Source organism: Helobdella robusta, assembly GCF_000326865.2.
Source record: "Helobdella robusta unplaced genomic scaffold HELROscaffold_44, whole genome shotgun sequence".
Lineage (NCBI taxonomy): Eukaryota > Metazoa > Annelida > Clitellata > Rhynchobdellida > Glossiphoniidae > Helobdella > Helobdella robusta.
Window position 1 is genome coordinate 92153 of NW_008705063.1, and position 11659 is coordinate 103811.

At 35.4% G+C, this 11659-nt stretch overlaps 3 protein-coding genes across 3 annotated transcripts in view; all 3 read right to left on the bottom strand.

The window, feature by feature from the left end:
• HELRODRAFT_177697 (hypothetical protein) overlaps nt 1-2855 on the bottom strand; it is a gene marked incomplete at both ends in the record, with an annotated part of 4495 nt that extends 1640 nt beyond the window's left edge. Inside the window, 3 exons of the mRNA XM_009025860.1 lie at nt 103-127; nt 606-1220; nt 2749-2855. Coding sequence (XP_009024108.1) covers nt 103-127; nt 606-1220; nt 2749-2855 — 747 coding nt within the window. The remainder of the gene's footprint in view (nt 1-102; nt 128-605; nt 1221-2748) is intronic.
• A 456-nt stretch (nt 2856-3311) lies between these two features.
• HELRODRAFT_177698 (hypothetical protein) lies at nt 3312-5509 on the bottom strand (the record flags this gene model as incomplete). Its single annotated transcript, XM_009025861.1, has 6 exons — nt 3312-3386; nt 3560-3676; nt 3880-3991; nt 4117-4330; nt 4465-4708; nt 5243-5509. The coding sequence occupies 6 exons, from the start codon at nt 5507-5509 to the stop codon at nt 3312-3314; spliced, it is 1029 nt and encodes a 342-aa protein (XP_009024109.1).
• A 2034-nt stretch (nt 5510-7543) lies between these two features.
• HELRODRAFT_185885 (hypothetical protein) lies at nt 7544-9537 on the bottom strand. The gene is given in 4 exon segments (XM_009025862.1): nt 7544-7678; nt 7698-8830; nt 9057-9279; nt 9439-9537. The coding sequence occupies 3 exon segments, from the start codon at nt 9439-9441 to the stop codon at nt 7701-7703; spliced, it is 1356 nt and encodes a 451-aa protein (XP_009024110.1). The 5' UTR covers nt 9442-9537; the 3' UTR covers nt 7544-7678; nt 7698-7700.
• Between the last annotated feature and the right edge of the window lie 2122 nt (nt 9538-11659).

Consider the following 11659-nt stretch of genomic DNA (forward strand, 5'->3'; position numbering starts at 1 on the left):
ACTTCTCTGAGAGCTGTCACTCATGGCAGAACTCCTCCTTCGTCCAAACATAAGCCCCTCCTCTGATGACTGATATGGGAGGCCTGAACTCCTACGGCTCACTGACTGCAGGCCAGAACTACGACGTCTTAAGATGAGAAAATATAATTAATATTAATGACTCATGAATATTAATATCTAATGAATATTATTGAATTGTGAATAATAACGGTTAATAATTATTAATACACGAAAAGCATTTGAGAAATATGAATATTAAATCAAGATGAATGTTTTAGAGCAAACAAAGTTTAACAGATGCTAATAATAACTAAGAAATTTCGTTTTGGACAACTCATCCATTCTGTTCACTAACGATATTTCTTTACTGAAACTATGTGATGTTATGTAATGTGATTTGATATTACGTTGTGTTGTGTTGTGTGCCTTGCACTCTCTTAACGAGAATAATGTAAGAAAAGAAAAAAAAATTCTTTAAAATATAAAAGGCGGTCTTTGTAAGCTTAACACCTCCAGAGTTGCATAATTGATTGGAAAGAGAACATTAAATAGGGAGAAAAAAATTAACACACATTAGACAAATTTTAAATGTAAATAAAAAATACCTTGAATATCCTACAGCCCCTTCGTCAGCACCACCACCGCCCCCACTACTACTGCCGCAACCCCCGCTACTATTACCACCACCACTTCCGCCACCACCAGGAACCGCTGAAGACGATGATGACGTAGATGAGCTCATAACCGGGATGGCCATAGATGAGGAAGAAAATGATGACAATAGAGAATTCTCAAGTTCTATTGACTGCGTATGTACACTGGACTCCATAGAAAAGCTAGAATTAGTGGAGGAAGTACTCCTCCAATATCTATGCTTCGACCTCGACGATGACGTCATAGCCGCGGTGTGTGGCTGATGTTGTGACGGCGATGACGAGAAGAAAGATTGCGGCAGCAGGGGTCTGTGAGATGCTGCAGATGATGACGTCGACGATGACGCTGCTGCTGCTGCAGCTGAGAATGGTAAGGATGAAAACGACAACGACGATGATGTGGCCGGTGTGGTTGTTTGACATTTGAGTTGTTTGTAAATAGGCTGATGAAGTGATGACGACGAAGACGACGATGACGATGGCTGTAATGGCGCCAAAGGTGCTGACAATGGCGATGATTGTGATGAAGGTACATCGGTGATTAGGTTGACATAATCATCTGACTCGCTGGATCCGTGATGGTAATGAAGTTGATGGTGACGGCGATGATGATGATGATGATGATCGTGAGAATGCTGCTGCTGCTGATGATGATGATAATGATGATGAAGCTGCTGTTGCTGATGTTTTGAGTACTGCGGTGGTGAAGATGAGGAAAAAGATGCCGATGACAGGAACTTTGAGATTAGGGCTGTTGTGTTTGAATCAAAAAGTAAAGAAAGTCAATGACCTTTCAAAATTAACTGAGACACATAAAATCAATCTTTCATCAATTCATCCATTAATTCATTCAGTCCTTTGTTCATTCATTCGTTCGTTCATTCATTCATTCATCCTAATCAAAAATTAGAAAAATTAACAGAGATACATTCAATCAATCTTCATCACTTCATCAATTAATTCATTTGTTCATCCATTCAGTCCTTTGTTCATACATTCACTCATTCATTCATTCGTTTGTTCATTCATTCATTCATTCATTCATTCATTCATTCATTCACTCACTCATTCATTCATTCATTCATTCACTCACTCATTCATTCTTTCATTCATTCATTCATTCATTCATTCATTCATTCATTCATTCACTCATTCATTCATTCATTTATTCACTCACTCATTCATTCTTTCATTCATTCTTTCATTCATTCATTCATTCATTCATTCATTCATTCATTCATTCATTCATTCATTCATTCATTCATTCACTCATTCATTCATTCATTCATTCATTCATTCAAACAGTTAGTAATCCTAATCATAATCAAAAAGTGGAAAAATTAGCCCCAACATTGTATATTTCCACTAGAGTGATTGTAATCATCATCGTCGTCGTCACCATCGTCATCATCGTTATCTCTATTATCGACCATTTCGTCATAATCATCATCCTTTGACTTGTCACTAATTATTCTTTGGAATGCACATAGATATCGATTTAGTTCTTTTAATACTGTTCTATGTTTGTATTTAAGCATTGGTAGTGCTTTGTTATCTATGGTAGGTAACTGCAGACAGCAAATAGTTCTTTGGTTTTTTGTTTGGCTTGGTAAGGACGATGATGACGTAATAGTTGTTGATGTGATTGTCGTTGGTGTTGTTGTTGTCAATAGATTTGAAATTGAAGTTAACTCAATATTAGTCTTTGAAATTGTTGATGATGTTTTTGATGTTGTTGTTGTATGTGTTGCTGTTGTTGTTGTAAGTGTTGTTGTTGTTGTGGTATGTGTTGTTGTTGGTGGTAGTGGTTGCGAGACATGTGTTGTTGCTGATGTTGTTGCTGCAACCGATACTGACGATAATACTGATTTGGTTGCTGTGGTTGTGCTTGATGATGTTGTTGTCAATGTTGTTGTCAGTACATTTGCTTGAGTTGGTGTAGAAAATGGGTCATTTTTTACCAGTAAGATAGACTTTGACTGGAGAAATTAATATTACAAGAATCATCGATCAATTATTGAAATGGCGTAAATTCAATCCAATATAAACTTTTAAAAAAATAACAAAACAAATTCATCAAATGCGAATTTCTAACCTTTGACCTAGATAAAATACTAGGGCAAGGCGTTGGAGGAAATATGGTAAACCTGTGTGCCCCTTTAACAAAAACCGCCTGAGTTTTTCTATTGGGGGTGACCTCATTTTGACGAATTTGATTGGCTGACTGAATGAGCTGACTTGAATGAATTTGATTGGTCGTTTGATTTGGTTGAATTTGATTGGCTAACTGGCCGGCCTGATTCTGACGAATCTGACTGGCTGATTGGCTGGTGGATGGAAAGATGAGGTAGGATAACAGAAGCTCTGGGCATTCAGTGAAGCAAAGATTTATCTGGATGAATGAAAGAAAGAAAAAATGGTTAAAAGAATGAATGAAGTGATGGGCAAATGAAGAGGAGTGGAGTGAGTGATTAATGGATTGTAAAATCCATAGCTATTGCAATAAATGGCAGTAACAAAAATTTTTTCTTGTCTAGTTTGTTCGTCCATTTATCCCTTAATTCATTCATTCATTCAGTCAATCAGTCAATCATTTATTCGTGCTTCCGTTCATTCAATCAATTAATTATTCCTTCAATAATTCATTCATTCATTCAATCATTCACTCAAACAGACTTCAGTGTTCTTAGTAGAATAATCTTTGAAATTGAGACCATCATCTGTGAGAAAGACCTGACAACAACGATGATGATGAAGAAGATGACGACGACGACGATGATAAAGCGATGATGATGATGATGATGATCATAATGACGACGATTAATTACGGCGATATAAATAATAATAATTATTATTATTATTAATAATTAATTATAATTAAGCAAACAAACGTAAGATAAACTAACCAAGACACCATTTTTAACATCACGGACCCGATGGCCAACCTCTTCAACAATGCAAACGGTGCATAAGGTGTTGTTGCTGTTCAACCAGGCTGATAGTGATGGTAATGATCTGAGGGACTGATGAGTGAGAATGATGACGATGATGTGGTGATGGTGAGGACGATAAAAACACACACACACACACACACAAACACACACAAAGAGAGAGAGAGACAGACAGACAGAGAAAGAGAGACAGAGAGAGAGAGAGAGAGACAGAGAGAGAGACACGCACGCACATGCACGCACACACACTCAAACAAACAATAACATACACAAACCTGCCTAGCATACACAACATCTTCACCATCTGAGCTGAAGACGTTCCTTAAAAGAAGTTCGAAATACTGGAAAATGCATTGCAACCTCTGGCATGCATCTAGGCTATTGGGACTGAATGAATGAAAGAATGAATGAAAGAATGAATGAATGAATGAATGAATGAATGAATGAAATGAATGAATGAATAAACAAACAAATAAGCAAATAAATGAATAAAAAAAAGGTTTGAGACCAACCCCAACACACTGGAATATAATTGTTTAAAAGTAAAATCCAGATAAGGTTGTTGCTGTTGCAGGCCTAATTGTTGCTGACCCAATTGTTGATGTTGTTGTGATTGTTGCTGACCTAACTGTTGTTGTTGTTGCTGATGAGGCATCAGACCCAGCAGACAGCATGCAAGCATTTGAGGTATAGAGGTTCTTGGTTGTTTGATGATGGCATTGCCATCTATGAGACAAAATTTCGTCGTCATCATCATCATCATCATCATCATCATCATCATCATCATCATCATCATCATCATTAATTATCATCGTCGTCATCATCATCGTCGTCGTCTTCACTTTTTGTCCAAAACTAACCAGGAATAGAGAATGGAGCATAATCATTACTATCAATAGCCAGCAGTCTGTCGATGACATGTGGGAAGATTTCACAAAAATATTTACTGATGACACTGCTACACGATGACGACGACGACGATGATGGTGGTGGTGGCGATTGTTGCCGCGCTGACGACGACGACGACGGTTGTGGCTGTGGCGCTGACGATGATGAAGACGGCAGGTATGTGTGTAGATAATACTTCAGGCCTTCGAAAATATTCTGTGTGATTTTGGTTGACGGAGTGAATTGAATGAATGAATGAGTGAATTGATGAATAGCACGAAAGATAGATAGTGTGAATGGTTGAATGATAAATAGATCGAACCAACAAACAATTGAATGAGTGAATGAATGAGAGACTGATGGTAGACACAGGAGAGGATAATTAACACCTGGCCTTTTTGAAAATACTCTGTGATTGATTGAATGATTGATTGATTGAATAAATGAGTGAGTGAATGAATAAATAAATAAATAAATGAATGACTGAATGGCTGGATGGATCGACGAAGAAATAAAAGTTTAAAAGTGGACTTAACAAAATTACATTTTTAAATACATAAAAAAATTGCCAATTGTCATACAAAATTAAAGTATGAAATGTCATAAAGCCCTCTCCATCATCATCATCATCATCAACGTCATCATCCTTAACAACAACAACGACAGCAGCATCATTATCAACATCACCATCATGATCATCATCATTATCATGAAACAAAAAAATGTTTAAATTAACAATGAAGAACTGACATTTGGATGGACAGGCTTTTCATCATTTGTCACCAAATCATGAATTTTCTCTAATCTCCAAACAAACTCCTCAATTAACTCAAGTAAAAATGATGACGACGACGATGAAGACGACGATGACGCTGCAACAGCAGCTGCTGCTAATAATGATGATGACGATTTCAACTCAGTTAGTGAATTTTTAATCTCCATCCAGTTATCTAGGTGCCATGGAAAGATGATGTGCCGAGATGCTGATGATGGTAGAGATGGTAATGTTGACTCCATATTTGTTTTTTTTGTTCTTTGTTTTTTTTGTTCTTTGTTTTTCTGGTTTCAGAAACATTTATCGTTGTAGTAGTAAAGTTGAAAATTAGCTGAAGAATAAAAAAATATATAGTATAGCTGTATAGAACTATAGTATAACAAAAAGTTAAATATAATTTCAATAAATACATAATTACATACCAACACATATGCATTCATACATACATACAAACAAACAAACAAACACAAATACATACATACATGCCATACATACATATTATATTATTATGAAAATTTATTAAAAAAAATTCAGTCAATCAGTGATAAGTTTGAAAGTTATTTAAATTAAATTAAAAAATCATTATTTCACTTTTAGAACAGGTTGAATTTCTTTTAAATAAAATGTAATAATATAATTAAAATAATATAATATAATTAAAATAATATAATTAAATATTAAATAAATTATAAAATAAAAAACATTGAAAAATTAACAGATTTAAAATTTAATTTAATTAATATTAAATTAAAACAGATTAAAACTTGACAAGACACACAAATAAAAATCAAAAAAAAAATGGAATGAAAAAAATGTATGGAGTATTTTAAGAGTTGGAGACAAATTTGAATAATCTATAATGGAGTAAATTTTTGCGGATAAATTAACAACTTACCAACTAACCGGCAGATTAGTACTTTAATAATTAATTAATAAAAAAATATATTTTCACGCATTTGCTTATTTACATTTTATAAATCTCTGACGTCAGTAGAAGAGTGAATTCTAGTATTAAATCGTAAAATCTTTTAATATATCGAATGGTTGATAAAATGGTCAGTTAATGGTGGATAATATCACATACATTAATGACGGAACCTACAAATTTTACATGAAGACTGGCCGACAATTCTATAAAGCCGATCTAAACCAAGGATTTCCTTTTACTATAGTTCAAATCCTATTTCAAAATTAGCAGGCACTTACGTCGCAATGTACATAATTCAAACCCCAAACGTTCACCACAGACCGAATGCGAACCTGGCCACTTAAATATTGAACAAGAGACACAAACACAGCAAAGTTACTAGATTGATAATTTTATTAAACAAAAAAATGAAAGAACGAAAAAAAAACATTTACTCGGTAAAATGATTAGAAGATAATACTGTTAAATTTCAGGTTTATAATGTTCGACGAGGATACAAATTAATATTCTTTTCCTTCCTCTTCCCCTTCACCCTCAACAGAGTCAACTCCGAATTCTTCATAATCTTTTTCAAGGGCAGCCAAATCTTTACGAGTCTCAAAGAACTTACCCTCCCCATACCCTCACCGACACCAGTGCACAAAAGCTCTCTTGGCATACATCAGATCAAACTTGTGATCCAAACGAGCCCAGGGCTCAGCAATGGCAGTGGTGTTGCTCAACATGCAGACTGCACGGGAAGAAATTATAAAGTTGTCATTTTAATTTGAAATGCTTCAACCTAGCATGTTTAATTGTGATAAAAAACCAAACTAAACTATTGAGAAAATGTTTAATATTTGCGAACAAAAGCATTTACAATACTAACCATATTTGAAAAGATTGGATGGAATAAGTGAAAAAACAGCGCCTAAAAACTTCTAAATCTCACAATAGCGACGAACAGCTTTGCAAGAATCAGAAAGTTACCTATCTTTAAATATTTTGGTTTCTTATTGGCCACATTTGGCGCTTGTCGCTAGGAAACGAGCGTGATGAAAGTTGTTTACTGGGACTGAAAATTCTATTTTTTACGGAAAGGTAAGAATTTTATGGGATATTTTGAATTTTTAGTGATTTTGTAGTCTGTTAGAATGAAAATGTAGTAATGCTTATTTAGAGCGTAATAAATAATAAACTTATTTGATTTGTATCTAAACTAACAAAAAATAACTCACTGAAGATCCAGACCAAACGGCCTACAATTTTTACATATAAAAAAATCTAACCGAAACCATATATTAGTTCTCACTGCAATGGCCAAACAGATCCCCGTTGACTTCGGATCCCCAAAAAAATACAAAACAGCTTTATTTTTGGTAAGTTTCATTTAAAGCGAAAAAGGAGAGCAATTCTTGTCATCTTACTTGTCAATTTAATTCAATATGAAATATTTTTGTAACTAGTAAGGAGAAATGTTAATCGAATGTTTCAAAAATTCAAATGTTCATCATTGTTGATACAAATTAATATTCTTCTCCTTCCTCCTCACCCTCACCCTCAACAGAGTCAACTCCAACTTCTTCATAATCTTTTTCAAGGGCAGCCAAATCTTCACGGGCCTCAGAGAACTCACCCTCCTCCATACCCTCGCCGACATACCAGTGCACAAAAGCTCTCTTGGCATACATCAGATCAAACTTGTGATCCAAACGAGCCCAGGCCTCAGCAATGGCAGTGGTGTTGCTCAACATGCAGACTGCACGTTGTACTTTGGCCAGATCACCACCTGGAACAACTGTTGGTGGCTGGTAGTTGATGCCTACCTTGAATCCAGTTGGGCACCAGTCGACAAACTGGATGGTACGCTTCGTCTTAATCGTGGCAATGGCTGCATTGACATCCTTGGGCACGACGTCACCTCTGTACAACATACAGCAGGCCATGTACTTTCCATGACGAGGATCACACTTCACCATCTGGTTGGCTGGCTCGAAGCAAGCATTGGTGATCTCAGCAACAGTCAGCTGTTCATGGTAAGCCTTCTCAGCTGAGATGACTGGAGCATATGTGGCCAGTGGGAAGTGGATACGAGGGTATGGCACCAAGTTGGTCTGGAACTCAGTCAAGTCGACGTTCAGTGCACCATCAAAACGAAGAGAGGCAGTGATGGAGCTGACAATCTGACCAATCAGACGATTCAGATTGGTGTAAGTTGGACGTTCAATGTCCAAATTACGACGGCAGATATCATAGATGGCTTCATTGTCCACCATGAAAGCACAGTCTGAGTGCTCCAGAGTTGTATGGGTGGTCAGGATGGAGTTGTATGGCTCCACAACAGCAGTTGAAATCTGGGGAGCTGGGTAGACAGCAAATTCCAGCTTGGACTTCTTGCCATAGTCAACACTGAGACGTTCCATCAATAAGGAGGTGAACCCAGATCCAGTACCACCGCCAAAACTGTGGAAGATCAAGAAACCCTGAAGACCGGTGCACTGATCAGCCAATTTACGGATGCGATCAAGTACCAAATCAACAATTTCTTTACCAATGGTGTAGTGACCTCTGGCATAGTTGTTAGCAGCATCTTCTTTGCCAGTGATCAATTGCTCTGGATGAAACAACTGACGGTATGTTCCTGTCCTTACTTCATCTGTAAATTGTAAAAGAAATAATTATGATTCAACAATGAACAATTTATCAGTAATTAGTAGTTAGTTGACACAATACCAATTACCATGAGCAAGTATAAAATATATTATATACTAATGCCTAATATAGCTAATCAAGCAAAAATGTTTTAAAATCATTTACTTCAAAATAATTTAAAAAATCATACTTAAACTTAAAATACAAAACATGAAATAATTTCAACTGACCAACGACGGTAGGTTCCAAATCGACGAAAACAGCTCTAGGAACGTGTTTTCCTGCTCCGGTTTCGCTGAAGAAAGTGTTGAAGGAATCGTCACCACCGCCGATCGTTTTGTCGCACGGCATCTGACCGTCAGGCTGGATCCCGTGCTCCAGACAGTACAACTCCCAGCAGGCATTGCCCATCTGGACTCCGGCTTGGCCGACATGAACTGAGATACATTCACGCTGAATGAAAAAAAATTTTTCACTCAAGGAAGAGCTCTTGCATTTAAAATTTTTCAGACGCCATCTTGATTAGACACGTTTGATATGGTTCAAAATATTGAATTGCCTCTAAATAAAACTTGCTCTAGAACGTATATTTCAACAAAACATAACACTGACCATGATAGAAGAGTTTTTCTTGAATTAGAGAGGGAAAATGTCGCTTTAAAACTTTCAAACCTCACAAAAGCGATGAAGAGCTTCGCGAGAATTAGAAAATGATGTGAAACGCTGATCTGTTGAGCCTTATATAGTCAGCTATAAATTTGAATACATTAAAAGATGTCAAGATCCTATTGGTTGGTTGTTTAGGCTGCGACCTACATTTTAAACTAGCTCGCTTCTTATTGGTCAGGTTTGGCGCTTTGTTGCTTAGATACTAGCTTCATCATGTTTGTTGTAGCAACGTTATGTTACCATTATTGATTTATATACGGAGGATTAAAATGGTTCAAAATTTAAACGGCTGAATTGTAAAGTATTGACCAATAATAAACTAAAAGAAACATTAAGCAAAAACTGACAAAATTAAATTATAATGAGATGTTTTATTTCTGTAACTTTGAGCAATGATTTACATTGCCCTTCTCAAGTGTTAAGAATGAATCATCGATAATTGTGATGATGAATCATTTTTAGATGGGACGCCATGTTTTCTTGCATTTGGTGGACGTGTAATGTATACGTGAACAATGAACATTTCAATTCACACGTAGTTCTGGCACAAAATCAAAATACTTTAAATGCTTCCGTTTGCTTAATATTAATCAGATCAAGAACATTTTTTCATAAGTAGACAACAGAGGTCACCAATCCAAAAATTTTCTGTTGAATAAACTCTGAGGAATAACTAAACTCAGACTATTGTAAACCAATTTCATTACAATCAATCAGTTAATTAAGACAATATTACAAATTATATACGATAGACCAAAATGAGTCACAGTCAACAAGTGATTTGGGAGGGTTGGTGTTCGGAATCGTTTGATAGCTATCATGTTTGCACCTGATAAAATTATATATTAGTATTAGTTAGTTACTAGATAAGCTAAACAATTCTTACCGAGTTACAAACAGTTTTCACCCGCCTCATAGATATTGTATTGCATATATATGTATTTGTGAACATTAACGCACGTACCGATATGCGATTATTTAACTTTATTGATTTAACTTAATAATTGAAATATTAAATTTGGTAGAAAAAAATTAATTATATGTGAAAATCTGATCAGACTAAACTGTTTTGATCTGACGAACTTTCTGAATGATTGCTTGCATATCATTATAGACAGATCTCATGTTTGCTAGAGCCCTGTCGACCCGAAAGAATTTTTGAAATCAAATTTTCAAGATATTTCGTTATATTATTGCGTAGTAACCTATTCTTTACGGATGTATATGGCATAATTGTGTACACTTAATACGCAACACAAATAAATCTATAGCTGTGTGTGTGTTTCTGAGTGTGTGTTTCTGTGTGTGTTTGTATGTGCATGTGTTGTGAAACTATTGTCAGGCCTATACAATAGAGGTTGCATATTTATTTATTCTATTATTTTTTAGGTATACGTCTCCACATATTTTCGTTTTGTTGAAAAAATTATTACTGCAGTTTAAAAAACAAGTGAGTAAAAAAATACGGAGCCAGCACACAAATTTCCTTAAGCAGAGATTTACGACTGGCATGTGTTGAAAGTGTATTAGCATGATATTGATTGAGTGGCCGCAGATGTTCATCGGCTATTCAGGTGCAAATATGACGAATATTACAAGTAGAAAAGTACCGATAATTAGTTTATTGGATCCGACGGTTAAATTCTCGACTGCCTGATCGGTATTTATGTTACATGGCTGTTAAACCGTGTAGATGAAATATAATTAGCAATTTTGTGAGATTGCGTGGTCAAATAATTCCTTTATTTCCTTAATTTCAATCATCCTATTGTCTCCTATTGTTAACTATTTAGCGTATACTTATTAAGTTTCAAACATTGTGATTTCAAAATATACAATATAAAATAAAAATATAATCTAACTAAGAATGTAAAAATATTTAGGATGTAGAAAGAACATCACTCTTTAGTATGAAAAATAAATTAGGCTTGACAAGTTTCACACCAATCCCAAGAGCAGTTAAGTAGCAATGCAAATTTAAATGTGAATGCGACTGACAGGATTGGGCTTGTACGATTGTCAAAAGGCTTGACGATTTGATTGCTTACCACTTATAAGTAGGGTTTTATATCTGCAATATTGTGAGTGGTTCTGCGTAGGAAAGAGCTGCAATAATAAAGACTAAAAAAAAATTTTAATCAGATGAAATTCTGAGGTTTAACCA